This window comes from Podarcis gaigeae (genome assembly GCF_964106915.1).
Source record: "Podarcis gaigeae genome assembly, chromosome: 1".
Taxonomy (NCBI): domain Eukaryota; kingdom Metazoa; phylum Chordata; class Lepidosauria; order Squamata; family Lacertidae; genus Podarcis; species Podarcis gaigeae.
In genome coordinates, this window is record NC_139678.1 from 48,198,263 (window position 1) to 48,219,023 (window position 20,761).

General features: G+C 43.0%; 2 protein-coding genes across 21 annotated transcripts in view; one reads left to right on the forward strand and one right to left on the reverse strand.

Annotated features, from left to right (window-relative positions):
- LOC310848788 (uncharacterized protein) overlaps positions 1 to 20,761 on the forward strand; it is a 137,402-nt gene that overhangs the window by 104,283 nt on the left and 12,358 nt on the right. The window contains exons 7-10 of one of the 4 annotated variants that reach the window (XR_014566609.1): positions 1,647 to 1,694; positions 3,532 to 3,615; positions 8,652 to 8,804; positions 14,375 to 14,510. The exons of 1 other annotated variant lie outside the window; for it this stretch is intronic. The gene's annotated coding sequence lies outside the window, so the exon portion shown is untranslated. Of the gene's footprint in view, positions 1 to 1,129; positions 1,260 to 1,646; positions 1,695 to 3,531; positions 3,616 to 8,651; positions 8,805 to 14,374; positions 14,511 to 20,761 lie in introns of those variants that run through there. 2 more of the 4 variants (XR_014566608.1, XR_014566606.1) reach the window with 2 other exon arrangements.
- RAD51B (RAD51 paralog B) overlaps positions 1 to 20,761 on the reverse strand; it is a 364,040-nt gene that overhangs the window by 71,766 nt on the left and 271,513 nt on the right. The window contains exon 10 of one of the 17 annotated variants that reach the window (XM_083747481.1): positions 17,841 to 20,140. The exons of the other annotated variants lie outside the window; for them this stretch is intronic. Within the exon in view, the coding sequence (XP_083603607.1) occupies positions 20,037 to 20,140 (104 nt within the window). The 3' untranslated portion in view covers positions 17,841 to 20,036. Of the gene's footprint in view, positions 1 to 17,840; positions 20,141 to 20,761 lie in introns of those variants that run through there. 17 annotated transcript variants of the gene reach the window in all.

A 20,761-nucleotide genomic window follows, 5' to 3' on the forward strand; every position in this document is an offset into this window, starting at 1 on the left:
TCCATTATTCAAGGCTTACATGCTTTAGGGAGTGAGGGAGAAAGGAATATGGTTTTAATTTCAGGCCTTCACTTTCTAGGTGCCCCCAAGGGGCATACACATTTCCTATATAAAGTTCAGTCTGTTTGCAATTAAGTCCTCCTCCTCTGCTTATTCCTAGCTAAATTAAAAATAGTAAAATCAGGATAACCTTGGACTTTTTGACATAAACAAGGCCACTGTTTGCAGAGGTATAAATATACTGATCAGGTTTATGGGTTTTAGAAGGCTGAAGCAGCCTTGTGAACTTTTCATGTTGAACGAATGTTATGTTTCAAAGAACTAATAAGCATCTGTGCCTCCTTTTGAAACCTGAAGGCTTTTCAGTGAGAGCAACTTCTTATTTGAACTTCAAGTGTAGTCCTGTATAATACCAACCCTGGAAGCTAACTTCATTTATCTGAAACAAATAAAAAAATTCCTTCCAGTAGCACCTTAGAGACCAACTAAGTTTGTTATTGGTATGAGCTTTCGTGTGCATGCACACTTCTTCAGTAGTGGTATCTGAAGAAGTGTGCATGCCCACGAAAGCTCATACCAATAACAAACATAGTTGGTCTCTAAGGTGCTACTGGAAGGAATTTTTTTATTTTGTTTCGACTACGGCAGAACAACACGGCTACCTACCTGTAACTTCATTTATCTGGGCTCGCTGCAAATACCTCTTAAGTGAGTTCAGGGATTTCTGTGTATGGTCTGACTAAATTTCACCCACCATACAATATTTCTCCACAAAATGTTTCAGCAATATGCACCCCACAATAAGTTTGAGCAGAAGGGGGAAGATGTTCTGTCTTTTTGCCACTTCTGTCATAATATACACTAATAAAGGTACTCAATTCTCTGAGTGTGTATCCATATGGACTCAAAATGACATGACCCACAAACTAGAGGGAGCTAGGACCATGCTTAGGGAAACCCCAAGGTTTGCAGATGTACAAAAAGTATTTAAGGGGGAAAACCTTCTAAAGGGGTTGTGGGAGATTCTAAAACAGCCTAATAAGGAATGATCTCAGTGGTCATGGAGCGCTGGTGTGAATGGTGCACATAACAATAATTTCAACCTCTCTTGTATTACTTGGACTTTCAGGATAGACTAAAGGAAGTACTTCCTTGTGCAAGACATGTTAAATTCTGGAGGAAGCTTTACCAAGATATAGTGATGATTGCCAACTTGGACAGCTTTCAAAGGGGATTGGGCAAACATAAATTTATCAGAAGGTATCAGGCAATATGCCTCTAAATATTAGTTGATAGAGAACACCAGCAGGAGAAGGCTGTTGCATGCCCATGGGCATCTGGTTGGCCACGGTGTGAACAGAGTGCTGGACTAGATGGGGCTTTAGTCTAATCCAGCAGGGCTCTTCTTAACTTCTTAGCCTAATTTTCATCCTTTGCTCTCAGAACAATCAAGTGACACTACCATTTTTTACTTTTTGAAACTCAAACAGCTTTTAGTTTTACTCTTAACAATTTATCCTAGATGAAGAGTCTTGGTGGAGTTAAAAAACTTCATTTGTTTCATTTAAGCAATTCAAGTTTGACCAATAAAGGATACCATCACGACATTATTTTCTTTCCTTTTTTCTTTTCTTTTCTTTTGGCAGCTTGTGATTTTCCAGTTGGAGATATAAACTCCAGCAAGCAAACTGGAGGTAGGGTGAATTTCTTCTGTACCAGCACCTCCCTGCCTCGTGCCTCTCTCTACCCTCTCACCCCAGGCATTCTTTGCTGCTCTGTTTATATTTCAGAAACCATATGCCAAAAAGGAATCCCCTTTCAGCAGTAAATAGGTCCAGGAGAAATTAACTCAGCAATAGTCAAGCAAGAGACTGGCTATATGGGTATAACCTTTCTATTTTTTATGACACTATTTAGGATTAGGGAAAATTAGAAAGAAAGGAAGTTCTTTTTTCCATTTTCCCCCTTTTTGTTGAGCACAGTTGGTGTGTTTCTCCTGGCAACTCTTTACTAAGCCTTTTGAAGGCCTATGGAGAAATGTTTCCTCAGTCCCACTTTGTATAAATGCACACTTAGATATTAGTGCTTCTTTAATTTTTATTGTTCAAGTTCTATGGAACTCCTTGCTACAATAATTCAGAATTCTGTGGTGACTTTTTTTTTTGCTGTGACCCATTCCCTTAGAATGCTTTTAAAACCTCCTAGTAGCTTGGTATAATAGGTTTAGGTGTGAGATTGACTCTCACACTGGAAAAAGAATGAACTATTAGCTAAGATGGTTCATTAAAGGGATATTTTGTACATTAAAGTACTGACATTTACTATAGGGTCTTGATTATCATTTCTAAGAACTCAATAGATTTGGTTGCTGAAACCTGCCTATAAGAGGCATTTACTCCAGGTCCAATTACCTAAAGCTCTAACCCAGCCAAATTCACTCAAAACTCGGTCCAGTAACTGGATACAATCTGCTTCTGACACCAAATTTCCACCAGGTATACTTATGACTGCCTGGACAGTTTAGCTTTACACATTGACAGCCTGTTAGTCTAATACAGCCACTGGCTCCATTCCTTTGATATTGACCAGCAAAGTATAGTTATCCCACTGGGCAGGACTAGCTTAGACCTCAGCTATCCCACTTTGCCTCAGCTTTTACTGGTCTTAGCCATCATCAACTGACTTACCCAACTGGCATTCTTTCTCCACACTTGACAGTTAACTGTCCTTTTTTCACTGACTAGGACCGCCAGCCAATCAGAATCTCGTTCTTCTTGAAGGAGAATTCAGTCTGAAGAAAAGTAGAAATTTGCTTTCCACTCAGTATCACAGATGCCCTCTCTTCCCTGCCATGTGTTCCTGAAACCTGGGACTGTTCCAAATCTTAAACATACTGGAAAGCATATCCTTAGGCCAGCTGTGATCTGATCATGCTGTAATGAATGAGAGAAAACAAAAACCAACACAGAGCTGGGCAAACAATAGGGCTCCTTGTTCTAGCCTGGAAGTGATCTTCATCCTCCATACCCCTCTCTCCATCAAAGCATCCCGCAAAAAGCAAGATTCTGAGAGGGTTATGCAATATGCCCTGGGTGATCCTTTCTTGACTAAAGTGGCCTGTGTTGTTTTGGAGGTGACACTCCTTGCATTGGAGAACATATGGGAAGGGAACTATTATAGATCCTTTAAAATATGATCAGCAAAGCAGTCATTATTTCTGCCATTTATAAGCTTTGTGGTGGTGTTCAAGGCTAGGGTTTTTTAAACTTCTAAAACAAGGACTGGAAATGATTCTAGTCCTTCTGTAAATCATCTGGAAATGATAATTTTAATCTTGGATCAGAACTGTTCTGCGAAAATCCACAAACAGCTCAGTACTGTTCTGATAAAATCCACAAATTTTGGAAGGGCCCAGAATTCTATTGATGTGGCATATATTATACATTCTGAGACAGATTTATCACAGCAAATGAATATATTGACCTTTTTATATAAAAAAAGTCTGAGAATGCTCTTTTCTCCTCATTCTAGCCATCACAAATGATGCAAGATCAATAGGGCAATTCTGTGCATGTTTACTCAGAAGTTACCAAGTTCAGTAAGACTTACTTCCAAGTAAGTGTGTATAGGATTGCAGCTTACTTTCTTCTCATCATTTTGAACTGGAAATGTACTAAAACTTTAGGAACTCATTTGTAAACTAACTGTGCCTTTTGAGCCCTACTCACCCTGTCTTCAACAGAAAATGCAAGAAAACACTGTTTTATCACTTTCTTCTGTATCAAAATCCTTGAAAACCATGGATCTGTCCTCTCCATCAAAACAGAGTACAACTCTTTCTTTCCAGAGATGGAGAAAACATCCCTTTCTTAATAGAAATAACAGAAAATTAGATATTGCTGTCAGCCTGTAATACTACTGTTGATTAGAATGGAACCCATTAGAAATGGCAGGAAATGCTTCTATCTGCAATATTACACTATTTGAGATGCGAGTGATGTCTTTGACTCTTCAGCAGTTTTGCCTGCTCCCAGCCTCTGCATAGTTTCTGTATGAAGTTTTTACACCTTCTGATGCTCAACCCGTTCCTTGCCAAGGTTCCTACAGTCCTCAGCCTCTTCCACCCATCCCTTTCTGAGGCATTTTCTTTTTAACCTTCCTTCTTGGTCCTCTGTTTGTTAGACCCACTGCTTCCCAACAGCATCAATCCTCCCTTCCCCCAATGTAGTAGTAGTCACACTTTGATAATTCGGCTGCCACTAACAGAGGACTGGGCCTGGCCTCTTGATGTGGCTGCTGATAGAGGCCGGGCTTACCGTATTTTTTGCTCTATAAGACTCACTTTTTCCCTCCTAAAAAGTAAGGGGAAATATGTGTGCGTCTTATGGAGCGAATGCAGGCTGCGCAGCTATCCCAGAAGCCAGAACAACAAGAGGGATTGCTGCTTTCACTGCAGAATTTCCCCCCCCCCTTGTTTTCCTCCTCCAAAAACTAAGATTCAGAATTTCCCCCCCTTGTTTTCCTCCTCCAAAAACTAGGTGCGTCTTGTGGTCTGGTGTGTCTTATAGAGCGAAAAATACGGTAATCTGTGTGGGATAGGTGTAGAGACTCCAGACATAAATGTTGGTGCAAACCAGAGTCATAAGTGCGGAGAGCACTAGAAGCCGCTTGTGCCTACACTGCTCAGATCAAACTGGTCCCTCTTTTGAAAGCTGCCTCCTAGCGGTAGCTAGCATGAGTACATATTCTCCTCAGCTATTTAGCCAGTATGAGCACATACTCACTTCCTCAGCTACTGCTTTGTACCTCAGTGCACTGGAACACAGGAAGTTGCTAGTTCTAGGCTCTATTTCCATTCAGTTCCCCAGCGCTCAGCCTTCCTGTCACATGCCAGAAATATACTGTTATGCCAGTAATTTAGCCCCTACACTTAAAAACAAAAAAAACAGTACTCAAACAGTGCTTTTTCTTTAGTTGTCAGTTATTTGGTTCTTGAATTCAATATAGTCCATTTCCTTTTTTTAAAAAAAGCAAAAAAAGAGTGCATGCGTGCAGGAGGAGAGAGAGAGAGAGACTTGAATTAGGCTGGAATGCTGAAAAGAAGCATGCCAAGGTCAAAGCATATGGAAAACAGACAGGAGGGCTATATATAGTACACAATGACTTGCACTAATTTATGTGTTAAATTAAAAAAAAGGGGGAAAGGAGAATTCAGAATTGCTTGGAAAATGAATGAGAGATGTAATGGAAAAAGAACATAAGCTTAGGGAAGGAGCTGGAAGTTATTTAAGTGACTTGCTGCTATAAAGGCTGCTGTGGGGAAAATTGCCACATAGAGTCAGCAGATGTATTGAGAAATAATATGGACAGATAACGTATAACTGTGCAAATGCTTAAGTCTGAAGGAATGTAAAAGTATTTCCAGATCAGAAGGACACTTAGAACATTCACAGTATCACACGTACAATGGCTATACATACCCAACTATGTGTATCTTGTGATTACATGCAAGGATAAAATAAAGCCCAGAATGTTGTATTAGTTACAAAATTCAGGGTCCCGAGAAAGCTTACTACTTTAAAATTTACATAGTAAGCTGCCAGCTCTTGTGGCTGTGAACATAGGCTTGAAAGGGAACCCAATTTGTTGGAAACTGATACCATGGGTCATTCAGGTGAGCCTATGAAGACATGCCTACCTTTACTTCCCACCACAGCCTTTACCTATATGGAAGAGAAAACTAACCTGTGGTCCGGTTTTCTAGTGAAGAGGCAGCATGACACCCATGATTTGTAGCAAGATGCTCCTTGAACCTTTGGTATCCAGTCCTAACTTTAAACTCCCAGGTCACCATGAACCTTGGTGCGAAAGCTCTGGTTCCTTCTTTCCTCTCTGGAACAGATTGGTGCTTCAATCTCTCTTTCTCATTTCCCTTGATCTTGTTCTCTTGCCTCTCTGTTCTGCCCTCATATACTCAATTCCACCTCATTTACATTTCAAGCTTGCCCCACTATAGCCTCTATTGCAGCCTAGGGCCCTCCCCTCTCACATAGAGGCAGTAATTCTCTCTCTTTATCTCTCTTCCTTCTCCTCTGTACAATTAGGCAAATTAGCTGATGGCCTTGGTTGTGCCTTATCTAGGTAGCCCCAAAATCTTGGATAGTGTGCTTCCATTGACAATACAAGTAAATATTCATGTAAGGCTACATGTATGATCAGAGATGCATGTTAACAACACAGGAATGATATACTGAGATAGAATTGGGAACTGTGGTATCTCACAATATATCACATTGGAGCTTGAAGAATTCTGATATTAAGAATACTCTTTAGTTAAAAATAATAAAATAGCAGGAACAGTAACTGTCCTAAGCAGCATTTGCCTACAGAGTTTACGTGTGGCTACACCTGCATAGGCACAGGTCACCTTTTAGCCAAATACCAATCTTCTAGAAATTTCTCTTTGCTTTTTCTATTGTTTCCACTGGCCAGATCTGAAAATGACTCCATCCTTACTTGCTTTCCAATTGTAATGAGAAAGTCAAGGTATATGATTTAAGGGAAATTTCTTAACCTTGGCCCAAATCCAGAGAAAATTGGACATAAACTTCATGTGCAATAAATTAAGGGTCCCAGAGCCACCGGTTAATGGTTTGTTTGATTTTGTCTCCCAACCCTTATTTTCTTTTTAAAAAGCTCTTTAGTCCTATGGTGCTGCATCCTCAACTAGGATGCAGATTTGAAACTGTTCTGCTGAAGTCAGCAGAAGAAGGGGATTTACTGTAATAGCTTCTAGAGCACTGACGGTGAGTCAGATTTGTTCTTAACCTGTTTCCTAAGAACTGTGTACAGACCCAGCTGGGTGCTCTTTGTAATTCTGGCAAAGGTCAGCTCTGTCTCTTAGGATACTTAGTGAAAAGGAGAAAATTAGAAAAGGAAACTTAGTGTAAACAGTTCTCTGCATTGTTTCAGAAGCAATTAATGGTGTTTCGTCTGGTGTCATATACCCAGGTGGGAATAAGCAAATAATACCACCAAACAGAATGCTCAGCATAGCCACAAGGACAAAATCACTTGTTCCCACAGATGAGATAGAAGCTAAACTGCCTGGTTGTGTTTGACTCATTCAACTGTTGTTTTGGTTTCAAAATATGAGCACAGGGTACTGGTAGGATGGGCCCTTTTACTACATTGACTTCAGTTGGCTCACTAGGTTCAAGTTGCTCAAGTGGGCACAAAAAATAGCATTCTTTTAACAAGAAAAAAATATACAGTGGTACCTCAGGTTACAAACACCTTGGGTTACAAACACTTCAGATTACAGACTCCACTAACCCGGAAGTAGTACCTCGGGTTAAGAACTTTACCTCAGGATGAAAACAGAAATCGTGTGCTGGAGGTGTGGTGGCAGCGGGAGGCCCCATTTGCTAAAGTGGTACCTCAGGTTAAGAAGGGTTTCAGGTTAAGAACGGACCTCCAGAACGAATTAAGTTCGTAACCAGAGGTACCACTGTATTCCTAGGAATATTTGATATCTAAAATTCATCCACTGCATTTTGAAATAGCTTGTTGTTCAGTCCAGTTTACAACAGAACTTAACACAATAAAACCAATGTTAAAAACTATTTCTCTAGAATCTTTTTGCTGTACAGTCGTACCTTGGTTGTTGAACGCCTTGGTACTCAGAGGTTTTGGATCCTGAACGCAGCAAACCTGGAAGTGAATGTTTCAATTTGTGAATGTTTTTTGGAAGCCTAATGTCTGATGGGACTTCCACAGCTTCCAATTGAGTGCAGGAAGCTCCTGCAGCCAATCAGAAGCTGCGCCTTGGTCCTCACACAGTTTCGGGAGTCGAATGGACTCCTGGAACGGATTAAGCTTGACAACCAAGATACGACTGTACAGGTAATAAATAATTCCACCCCAGATGCCTTTGCCTGCCATCTAAAAACCAACCAACCCATAATGATGGGCTAACATGAGTTTCCCTAGTAAGGAGTTTGACACTGAGAAGGCCCTACTCTAAGTCTCAACCAGGTTAACTAAGCCAATGGGGGAGGGAGAGAGCAAGGTTCCTCAATGAATATTCCAGTGCTCTGAGAACACTGGTTTATATAGTGAGCCTTTAGATATGGGAATGGTGGAAGGCCTCCTCTGACTTTGCTGCTATATGATTGTTGGCAGGCTTGAGATGTGCACAAAAGCCCTCAACTCTCCATTCCTAAATGTGCTCCTATTAGGATCTCAAGGAGAGAGAAAGCTCTACAAACTATCTAGTAAAATATATTTTCTTTCCTTTTTAAAAAATACATGGAAATCCCTTTGCCAGGAACTCCACATGATTTTGCTGCCTGTGGTTGAGAGAAGATCAGTCTGGGTATGTGGGGAGCTATTCTTCCCAGATTAGGTCACTGGAGGAACAATCTGACCTGGAAGATGAGCAAAATGTGCTAAAATCACCAGGGAGGGAGTTAAGGAAGCAGAATTTGTTCTTCTTTCATTGGTAGAAGTGTTGCCTAGGCCAGAGATGAGGGCTTCTCAACATGCCCCCCTTTAAAATCAGGGCAGCTCAAATGTTTATTATTAGTGGCATCAGGTCCCAATGCCTCTCTCTTAGGTTCTGATTCCTACCTTACTGTGTTGTTATCCAGGTCTGCAGCTGCAAAGGGGCATCGTCTCCGTAGAAATACATAAGCTACCATCTCCAAATTTTCAGTATTCCTATAAAAGGAAAAGTCCTCTTTCTTATGGACATGGAGAGGAGGGGCGAAGATGTAGGATTCTATGTAACAAGACAGCTCTAAGTTCTAGAACCGGTTACACTTTACTGATTGAGTTCATTCACTAATACTCTGTCCCATAACATCTGTTTCCTTTCTCCAGGGATGGGGGAACATGTGGTCCTCCAGATGTTTGATTCCCTCAGCCACAGCCACCATGGCCAATGTTCAGGGGCTGATGGGAGATGCAGTTCATTAATATTTGGATGATCACATGTTCCCTATCCCTGCCTTACCTCTTTCTTTCTCATTCTCATTTCCTCCTACTTTAGTCCAGGGGTAGGCAACCTAAGGCCCATGGGCTGGATGCGGCCCAACCTCTCTCTCAATCCGGCCCACGGACGGTCCAGGAATCAGCGTGTTTTTACATGAGTCCTTTTATTTAAAATGCATCTCTGGGTTATTTGTGGGGCTTGCCTAGTGTTTTTACATGAATAAAATGTGTGCTTTTATTTAAAATGCATCTCTGGGTTATTTGTGGGGCATAGGAATTCATTCCCCCCCCCAAAAAAAATAGTCCGGCCCACCACAAGGTCTGAGGGACGGTGGACTGACCCACAGCTGAAAAAGGTTGCTGACCCCTGTTAGTCACAAGGGACAGCAGTAGATGGGGGGGGGGGAATGAGTGATGTATAGGATTCTAGAGATATCTCCCTGAGATTGCAGTGGTAAATTTATGTCAGAAATTCTTCAGGCTGTGGTCATGGGAGAGAAATAATAATAATAATAATAATAATAATAATAATAATAAATGTATGCCTAAACTCAGCCTTTCATTTACCAGTGAGTGATTCAAGCCTCTGCCCCAAGATCAGAAAGCCTTAAACTTCTCTCTCAAAAGAAGCACTACATTATTCAGGGCTAAAGTACAGTGGTGCCTCGCAAGACGAAATTAATTCGTTCCGCAAGTCTTTTCGTCTTGCGAGTTTTTCGTCTTGCGAAGCACGGTTTCCCATAGGAATGCATTGAAAAACAATCAATGCGTTCCTATGGAAACCGCCTTCAGACCAGGTCCGGGGACAGTCTGTCCCCCGACCTCTTCTGAAGGCCGACGGGGGGGGGCGAAAGTCTTTGCTTCCCCCCCCCTTCCCGGGACAGCGGAGACTTCTCCGCTGTCCTGGGGCGATTTTAAAATGCTGGCGGGCGGCAGCGAACCCTTCGCTGCCGCCCGCCAGCATTTTAAAATCCTCCGGGAAGGCAGGCAGGGGGGACAAAGACTTTTGCCCCCCACCCGCCTTCAGAAGAGGTCCAGAGGGCTCTCCAAGCTGCGGATAGCAGCCTGCTGCCCCGCGCGAGGGGCAGACATTCGCAGCTTGGGGAGCCCTGCAGGACTTCCCCGCAGGGCTCTCCAAGCTGCGGATAGCAGCCTGCTGCCCCGCGCGAGGGGCGTTCTTAAGCAGAGCGCCCCTCGCGCGGCGCAGACATTCGCAGCTTGGGGAACCCTGCAGGACTTCCCTGCAGGGCTCTCCAAGCGGCGAATGTCGGCCCCGCGCGAGGGGCGCTCTGTTTAAGAGCGCCCCTCGCGTGGGGCAGCAGGCTGAGCACCTTCCCCTCTGTTCCCGGACCTGTCCTGAAGGCTTGCGGTGGGAGGAGGGCTTTCCTCCACACCGCCAACATTCAGAATGCTGTTCTGAATGTTGGCGGTGGGGAGGAAAAACCCTCCTCCCACCGCAAGCCCCGGGAACAGAGGAGAAGCGCTGCGCACCTTCCCCTCTGTTCCCGGACCTGTCCTGAAGGCTTGCAGTGGGAGGAGGGCTTTCCTCCCCACCGCCAACATTCAGAATGCTGTTCTGAATGTTGGCGGTGGGGAGGAAAAACCCTCCTCCCACCGCAAGCCCCGGGAACAGAGGAGAAGTGCTGCGCACCTTCCCCTCTGTTCCCGGACCTGTCCTGAAGGCTTGCAGTGGGAGGAGGGCTTTCCTCCCCACCGCCAACATTCAGAATGCTGTTCTGAATGTTGGCGGTGGGGAGGAAAAACCCTCCTCCCACCGCAAGCCCCGGGAACAGAGGAGAAGCCCTTCGCGCCTTCCCCTCTGTTCCCGGACCTCCCACCGCAAGCCTTAGGACAGGTCCGGGAACAGAGGAGAAGGCGCGCTGCGCTTCCCCACTGTCCCCGGAGATTTCCCTATGGGCTTTCGTCTTGCGAAGCAAGCCCATAGGGAAATTCGTCTTGCGAAGCCGCTAAAAAATCGGAAAACCCTTTCGTCTTGCGGGTTTTTCGTTTAGCGAGGCATTCGTCTTGCGGGGCACCACTGTACTGGGAAGGCGTAACATCCACACACCCCACACCCCTCATTATAGAAAAAGAAGGTCTTGGTGGGTTACAAGAGTTTGACATGCCTTTTCTGAAAAGAGGTAGCTTAGTTCTCCGCATCCATATTTTTAAAAAATGTTGCAAGTGAACAGGCCTGTCTCTAAAAAACAGCTCAAAACAAGGGCTGCCCCAACAGTCAAGCACCACACCCAAATGGATAGACATGTTCTATTCTGAGGGTTCCTCAAGAAGCTTCATCACAGAATACAATCCGCTATAGTTGCAGTTCAGAGGGTTTCCCCTTAGGCACACTTGGAAGAAAATACTGTTATACCTTTTGCAGGTCTCCACTTCAATTTTCTGCCTTGTTTTTAAACAAAAATATTCATTTCCTTTATTGTTAATTTACAACAGCACTTCACTGACTTATATGGAAACACTCAAACATATGTGTGAACTTACAGAGCAGATTGCAACCTCTCATGCCTCATAAGCAGCTTGCTTAACAACCTCGCTTCTCTTTTTCTATATTAATATGAGTCAGTTAACAATCATTGTGCAACATTTTGTTTGCAAGGACATCTGAGGCAATTGCTTAAAACTGTATTAAATTTGCACAACAGCTGCAGCCTGTAATCAACCCTTGTGTGAAGATGTTGGAGCCCTTCACCTGCCCCCTTGTTCAGCTATACATATATTGAAATAATCAGGAGATTGTGCTGCTTTCAAACTTAACAGGGACTTTTCTTAAACACTTGGTTGATTCTCTATAAAAACTGATAAATAAATAACTTAAAAAGTTATCACTATCCCTTTTCTTTTTGCTAGTCCTGGTAATTTCCATAGGAATGCAGAAAACATTCCATAGGAATGTAGATTGGAGCAGTGACCCCAGCATTCAGCTTCCTGGTAATTTTTTTAAATATCAAGTTTCTATTTTAAAAAAAAAAATTATTAAAGGTTTTCTCAATACAACAAAAAAGCAAACAAAATAACATAAAAAATTTTCAATATCCACATTTTCTTCACTTCTTTGGACTTCCTCACATCTCTCGTTTCTAGATCTTATGATCAGCAAGTGGTTGATGTTGGGTGTAATCTTAGAAACTTAGAGGTGTCTGGAACAAAATTTCTAGTACTATTTTAAGAGCAGGGTTCAGTGTCCTTTGTCTTTCCTGAACCATAGCAAAACCAGAATTATCAAAAATTGTATGAGTAGAAGAATAAATTGTAGAAAACAAGGAAAAATATCCATATTTACTTTACATTATCAGGAAACTGATTTTAGGGTTTTTGGGGTGGGGAGTTGTTGCACAGACTTTGGATTATTTTTTTATCTGAACTACACGAGATACAGCAATGTGTTGATCTAGAAGCCTTAAGTTTGAAGAGAAAATCTGCCACTATTCTCCTATAGAATCTGACTTATGCCATTTATTTGGAAAGCTTGGTATAGTACTATCCATGTTGGGTTGCTTAAAAACAGTATGGACGGTTACACTGACATATATCTCAATGCACATTAAGACACAGGACAGAGAAAATGTGCATTAGATCAGTGAGGATGCAGCTAAAACAGTGTGTGGGGGAAAGCCAACTCCCACTAATTCCACTTTATCCCTACAAGTTCCTGTGCCACCTCCAAGACTGTTCCACAGGGTCCCCTCAGAGGAGATCAATGTAGGAGGATGTAGGGTGAAAATGAAATCTGCAAAAGCTGCATTTGGTTACTTAGGATAGTCCTGGCCGTGACCAGAACTCAACTCATAGGATCTCTGGATCCAACTCATGGTTCTCTTTTTATATACAGATATAAACATTTTTCCTAGGCTATATCATATAGATCTCTATAAATTATTTTATGAAGTTTCTCACTCAAATCCTACCATTCAAATTGAAAAGGGAAGATCCTTTCCCGTGAGCACACCCATCCCCCTCCATCCTGCTATTAATTGCCAGAGATCACGTCCTCCAGGCTCTTACGCATTCTTCAGAAGCAGAAATTGTGTGCGTGGGGGAACTGGCTTTAAAATGGGCCCTGAATGCAACAAATAGCAGGTATTATAAATTCCCCGGAGGAAGACACCTGCAGCTTCGCTCCTTAGGGCTTCAACCTCACCCTTTAAAAAAATTATTGCAACCTGACTACTACTCTGCCATCTTATTTAAATTTTAAGAACAAAGCTTATGAGAAAAATCAGAATTCCTTAGAACTTTCTTTCGTATGGAAAAACAATTTATTGTTTAAGTAAATAATTAAGTCTCTCCCACCTCTTCTGCTCCTATATATTCCCAAGACAGTGACGCTTCAGATGTCTATTTTGTGGGAATTGCTTCAGGTGTACCCTTTTAGAATATTGCTGTCTTTGCAAATTACAGTCTAACTAACACCAGCAGGTTACAAGCTATAGGAGACTTGTCCTTGGTGATCATTTTTTTATCATTTCAAGCACAACCCTAATAACAAATGCAATTTCATCAAGTTTTGGAAGAAAAGAAACAACAGATACTTCAGTTTCTCACTATCATTTGTTTTTGGTCATTATGGGGACAATTCACACAACTACTTGGGGGGCTTCTTTTGAATCCAGGCATGGTATGAAGAAGCCAATTTTATAAACTCAGTTGGCCTGCACCCTTTCATTCCTGTTTCTTTCCCCATAGTAACTACTATACTTTTGCAGCATCCACAGACACACAACTCCATTGATATCTAAAGTCTCTTCCTTCCCAAGTACACTTCATGCTAAGAAGGGGGGGGGGGGGGAGTTGCTGCTGTCCTCTATGTGCTGTTGCTCAGTGTTTGCTGTTTCCTGGAAAATAATAAATAAATATGGTACCAATTCTGACTGGTTCCATGACATGGTGCCAGACACCAAGCAATAATTCGGATGAGGACAAAGAAAATGGCACAATTTCCTGCACCAGAAGCCTCCACAGTTTTAATAATTCTGCTGCCAGGCCAGAATGGAAAGCAAGGCTTGATTGCTATTGCCTTGCCAAGAAGGCTCATAAGAAGAAGGAACTGTGCCAGGAAGGGTATTACAGATGGAAATATCCACAGAATCAGAAGTCTTTGCCTAGCTGGAGGAGTCCAATAGAGGAAATTATGAAAATAAGGCGTTTTGTTATACAATATTGTATCAAACAAGGATGGCTGGATAACTTCCTCAGCCGTAAGCACAATGAGTGAGGAGGCTATAAAAGAGGGAGGAAAAACTGAAGGAGTGTTTCTGAGACCAATCTATTGAAAAAGACACTGCAAATATAATTTTAAGGGACTTGGTTCTAAAATGTAGAGCATGCAACTACAGAATCCCCATCTCTTCCTTTCAGAAAGTAAGAAGGAGTGAGAAGAATGGGACATGTCATAAAAACTGCTGAACCAGCTCTCTTATTCCGCTCACACCTCAAGAAAAAAAGAGCAAAGTATCTGTAGATCCAGAGAAACTGACTGAATCTGCCATCATGGACAAAAACATACTCTTAGAATCATAGAATCATAGAGTTGGAAGAGACCACAAGGGCCATGGAGTCCAACCAGGAAACACCATCAGAGCACTCCTGACATATGGTTGTCAAGCCTCTGCTTAAAGACCTCCAAAGAAGGAGACTCCACCACACTCCTTGGCAGCAAATTCCACTGTCGAACAGCTCTTACTGTCAGGAAGTTCTTCCTAATGTTTAGGTGGAATCTTCTTTCTTGTAGTTTGGATCCATTGCTCCGTGTCCGCTTCTCTGGAGCAGCAGAAAACAACCTTTCTCCCTCCTCTATGTGACATCCTTTTATATATTTGAACATGGCTATTATATCACCCCTTAACCTCCTCTTCTCCAGGCTAAACATGCCCAGCTCCCTTAGCCATTCCTCATAAGGCATCGTTTCAAGGCCTTTGACCATTTTGGTTGCCCTCCTCTGGACACGTTCCAGTTTGTCAGTGTCCTTCTTGAACTGTGGTGCCCAGAACTGGACACAGTACTCCAGGTGAGGTCTGACTAGAGCAGAATACAGTGGCACTATTACTTCCCTTGATCTAGATGCTATACTCCTATTGATGCAGCCCAGAATTGCATTGGCTTTTTTAGCTGCCGCGTCAAACTGTTGGCTCATGTCAAGTTTGTGGTCAATCAAGACTCCTAGATCCTTTTCACGTGTACTGCTCTCAAGCCAGGTGTCACCCATCTTGTATTTGTGCCTCTCATTTTTTTTTGCCCAAGTGCAATACTTAACATTTCCCCCTGTTAAAATTCATCTTGTTTGTTTTGGCCCAGTTCTCTAATCTGTCAAGGTCGTTTTGAAGTGTGATCCTGTCCTCTGGGGTGTTAGCCACCCTCCCAGTTTGGTGTCATCTGCAAATTTGATCAGGATGCCCTTGAGTCCATCATCCAAGTCATTGATAAAGATGTTGAATAAGACCGGGCCCAAGACAGAACCCTGTGGCACCCCACAGGTGCTGAACCTTCTCCCCCAAATAAAAAGGGCTGTGGCATCTCCAACTTAGTTACCCAAAGCGCTTTCTTTCTATCTAATTGCAATAAAAGAAAAAATGACAAACTATTATGGCCTGTGAGTAGATTCTGAATGTAAGTTCATCGTTTGGGATTACCAGTGCTTCAGCAATTGGCCAACATGCCTGCTATAGGAAAGGAAATAATTAATAGCTTCCCCTCCCTGTAATCACTGCAGAAGGAATAGATGAACATAGGACGGGGGTGGAATTACCCCCTAATCACCAAGTACTGCACCCCAAAGGCCTTAGAAGAGGCTGTCACATTTAAGCTATGTGAATTTAGGGATCATGGTGGACTAATTTCCTAATAAAATAAACACTTTGCCTAACAGTACCTGCAACTGAAAAGTGCATTTATCTCTAGCATGGTAGCTAGATGTTGGAATTAGATGTAGGAAACTCAAGGCTCAAATCCCTCCTTAGCTATGAAGGTCCTTAGCTATGCCAAGGCAGTAGTTCACAGGATATGGCATAAAAGCTTACAAACAGCACTGTAAGATGACTGATCCCTTGCACAAAAGAGGTACTGGAATAATACTCCCCATAGCTGTCAACGTTTCCCTTTTTTAAAGGGAACGTTTCCCTTTTTTAAAGGGAAATTCCCTTATTCCGAATAGGATTCCTCGCAAGAAAAGGGAAAAGGTGACAGCTATGGTACTCCCCCCTCCCCAATTATTAAAGCAGCAAGGGGACTGCATAATAATTGGTAAATAATAGTTTCTCAGTGCTATTCTTCCAGAAAAAGAGGAAGATGGTAGTTCCCGCCAGTCCCAATTTTAAATTCTGGCCAATCAAGCCAGGCCTTGGAGGTGGGGCTTGGGAGCAGACCGGAGTGGAGCAGGTTTCACTCTGGTCCACTCTTTGGCCTTAAAAGGCCAGCTGCCCCTGACCTCAGGACTGTGATCACCCCCTCCCTTCCCTCCCTCATATTCATGCTTTGAGGCTTGTTCTATAGTAATGGTTTCTCTTCTAGGCTATGCAATTATGGCTTTGCTGTGGTTCTTTAATTGTTTGCTGTGGTTCTCTTTGGAGCCAGGACGGAATTTACCGGCAAACAGATTGGCCCCATTTGCAGGTTTTGGCTTCCCCACAGCAATAGTCAAAACTTTGGTGGGTCTGGGCTTTGGGGTGGAATCCTTTGTCTTACATTGGGGTGAAGTGGTGCCTCTTCCCCACCTCTGAACAGCTCAATCACAGGGGTACCCCATTGGAAGGGTCTAGTTGGAAGTCTCTGTCCAGAAGCCAAGGCGTGCGAGACAGAGACAGAGGCTTCTTTCAGTGTGATGGACCCAGTATCCCATGATCGACTCTCATGCCTCAGCCCTCCACCAGTAGGCTGGGAGGATCACACACCCAATACCTAAGTCCAATCTTACCTACATCTGGAATTGTGGCCAATTTCAAATCCCAAAACGTTTCCTTGTCCAGGTTGTTCACCTTAGACTAGGTCTTGCTCCTGGGGAAGGGGTCACTGTGAGTGGGACCACAATTGAATCCTCATCTGTTACACTGGCACTAGGAGAGTGAGTAGCAAAGTCTTGCAGCATTTTGTCTTAACATGTAAGTCAATTTCTTAATGCCTTCAGAAAATGCTTCTATTTGCCTCATGGTAACTTCTGAATCTTCCATCTGTTTCAGTCTGTCTAGATCATCACCATCATATACTCTGATATCTAAACCAGGCTTAAACCATTTCTTTGATCCAATTCCAGATGCCTGTCCCAAATCCATCAAACATGCATACACTTCCCCATCTTCCTGCTTCTTCTGCCTTAAATTTCCAAAATTACTAAAAGCAACTTTTTTTTCCTTCACTTTAGCTGTACAGTGGTACCTCGTGTTACAGATGCTTCAGGTTACAGACGCTTCAGGTTACAGACTCCACTAACCTAGAAATATTACTTCGGGTTAAGAACTTTGCTTCAGGATGAGAACAGAAATCGTGCAGCAGCGAGAGGCCGCATTAGCTAAAGTGGTACCTCAGGTTAAGAACAGTTTCAGGTTAAAAACGGACCTCCAGAACGAATTAAGTTCTTAACCCGAGGTACCACTGTAGCTGTTAAAAGGACATAATCTGGAGGTTCCATTGCTTCACACTTTTGCTGATGAGATTCTTGACCACCTTCGCAAGGTCTTGTTCGGTGGGATGTTCAGCCATAGTCTCTACATTGAATTGATGTTCCAAAACCAATAGCCCTCCATGAACACCACTCCCTCTCAAATTAGGAGTACAGGTGAAACTCAGAAAATTAGAATATCGTAGAAAAGTTCATTTATTTCAGTAATTCAGCTTAAAAGGTGAAACTAATATATGAGATAGACTCATGGCATGCCAAGCGAGATATGTCAAGCCTTTATTTGTTATAATTGTGATGATCATGGCGTACAGCTGACGAAAACCCCAAATTAACAATCTCAGAAAATTAGAATATTAAATGAAATCAGCAAAACAAGGACTGCAAATAGAGCAATACTGGACCTCTGAGAAGTAGAAGCATGTACTCAGTACTTGGTTTGGGTCCCTTTTGCATCAACTACTGCCTGAATGTGGCGTGGCATGGATGCTATCAGCCTGCGGCACTGCTGAGGTGTTATGGAAGACCAGGAGGCTTCAATAGCAGCATTCAGCTCTTCTGCATTGCTCGGTCTCATGCCTCTCCTCTTTCTCTTGGCAATGCCCCATAGATTCTCTAGGGCCCACGAGATGAAGCGCTCACAGACTCCCCATGAATGGAGAAGTTGGGGACTGGCAGTCATATATGCCATTTGAATATTCCAGAGCCTTGGAACCTACTATAATGCCACCCACCTATCCTAAAGCAGCAGCCAGCATCTCACTTGCATCACTCATCATTTTCTGGATTCTGCAAATTCCCAAGTCAAAAGCAGACCAGGACTTCCCCCAAAGTAAAGGCCTCGCCCCTCTATTCAACTTTACAAGATTTCCCCTTTTTTCTCTCCCTTTCTTCACGCCTAAAAGCTCCCTCTGTCTCGCACCATGCCAGTAACCCCAAAGCAAGATAACTGAACCATAAGGAAGGAATATCAAATTAAGGCTGCAGTCTTATACCAACTTAGCTGGAGGTCAGCTGCACTACACTCAATAGGGCTTACTTCTGAGCGGCCAAGTATAGGATTGTGGTGCAACCCAGACATAACCTCCTATCTTCACCTCCTTCAAGATAGATCTGTCCATTGTACGAGACACTGCTCTTATCACTAAGGATAGGCCTCTAGTGCATAATGTGCAAATAGCAAGGAAATCATCCTAGTTTTTTTTAATCTTCCCTATGGAATTACAAATGTTTGATCTGTTGAACTCATATCCTGGCACATATTTGCTTCAAACTATCTCAGTACATTTCTGACATACTTAGCTTTAAGTGTACTAATGATGCCAAGGTGATATTTGTTTGTTTTTATTTAGATTTATGGATTTATAAACCTAAATTTAAAGATTTATATATCAGCCTTAATTGTAAGATTCCAGGATTTTTTATTAATTTATTTAAGCTGTTCATATAACACTTAATCCCCAAAGTTTGTAAGTGGCATACAGTGCCTCCATCTTCTCAGGGTTCAGGTTCAGTATACTGGTCCTCATCCAGTTCACCACTGAGCCCTGACAATGGTCCAGATCGTGTTCAGCCACCCACTCCCACTACTCAGATGTTTTGGAGAAACAGAACTATGTGTCAACAGTGTACTGATGACACTGTATCCCAAGACACCCAATGAGTGCTCCCAATGGCTTAATATTGAGCAATGGCCGAGGAGCACTGGGGACAAGATTGTGCCCTGCAGCACACCAAAGCACAAGAATCATGGATTTGAGACACAATCTCCCAGCGCTATTCTCTGGACATGGCACTGAATGTAGGAATGTAAAATACTGCTGCCAATACACATTCCAAAGAGCTGCTCCAGGAAGCTACTGTGGTCAATGGTATCAAAAGCTGAAGAAACAGGAACAGAGTCACACTTTCTCTGTCCTGCTTTTGATACAGGCCATCTGCCAGGATGACCAAGGCTGATTTGCAAAATCATGCCTGAACCCGGATTCAAATGGATCCAGATAATCGGTATCCTCTAGGAAGTCCTGCAACTGCCTTAGTAACACTCTCTTCACCATCTTACCCAAGAAGGGGCATTTGTGACGGGGCAGAAGTTGTTCTAAACCACAAGTTCCAGGGTGGGTGTCTTCAGAAGCAGACATACTATTGCCTGCTGAAGGGAAAAATACACCACTCCATAGCCATGTCCTGGAGCCGCCTGGGCAAGCCCTCTGACTGGCTTCCACCAGCTAGGATGGACAGGGATCAAGAGAGCAATAAGCTGGTTGCAGCACTGCAATGGTCCTGTCCGCATCACCAGGCTGCATAAACTGAAATAAATCCCATAAAGTAAGGAAAGGTGCTGCATTGTACGCTTTTACTGGAAACAGCCTCAGAAACCCCTGATTTAATTTATACAGATTTGAACTTACTAATTCTAAGTCAAGCTTTTCCTTATTTCCTTGAAATGGGTTGATATGATATGGGGAGATATGCAGAAGAGACAAAAGTGACAATTCCCAAGTTGCCAAGTCAGAGGAGCTGCAGTAAGAAAACAAAGTGATGGGAAATCACATTCCTTCATCCATCTCACTTGCGACTAGCTGCAAAGATAACGCATTAAAAATAGATGCGTCCCATTTCTGTCTGCGAGTAGCACCGTTCAGCGAGCAGCACGGTCAGTTTGATCAAAGGGGAGCTGAATGCAGCTTCTCAGGTCTTCATAAAATGCTTATCAATGCTACAGCAGTTAAAGGATTTAATACTTTAATACCCCCCCCCCCGCCGTACCCACACTGACCCACAACCTGCACTCTACTGTGTACATTAGCTGGTGCACAGCTCCCTGCAAGCCAGCTGGGGAAGGGAGGGAGGGAGGGAGGGAGGAGGTTGGGCTTTCAGTGCAGCTTCACACTACAAAGGGCTCCTTTGTTATTCTAGCTCTGTTTTAAATATCTGATGACTATTCTGAGCCATGTCAGTGCCAAATTCCCCTGCTTTGCTGCAGACTCTGCACAACAGCACATTGTGGGCAGACTGGAAGGGGAAAGGCTGCTAGTGTATGGGTATCCCCATTCCTTTGCTTCTCAGGCAGGTTTGCTCATTATCTCTGCCATCTTTTTCTCTTTTCTCTAATCCCCCATAATACTACCTGGCTGCTTT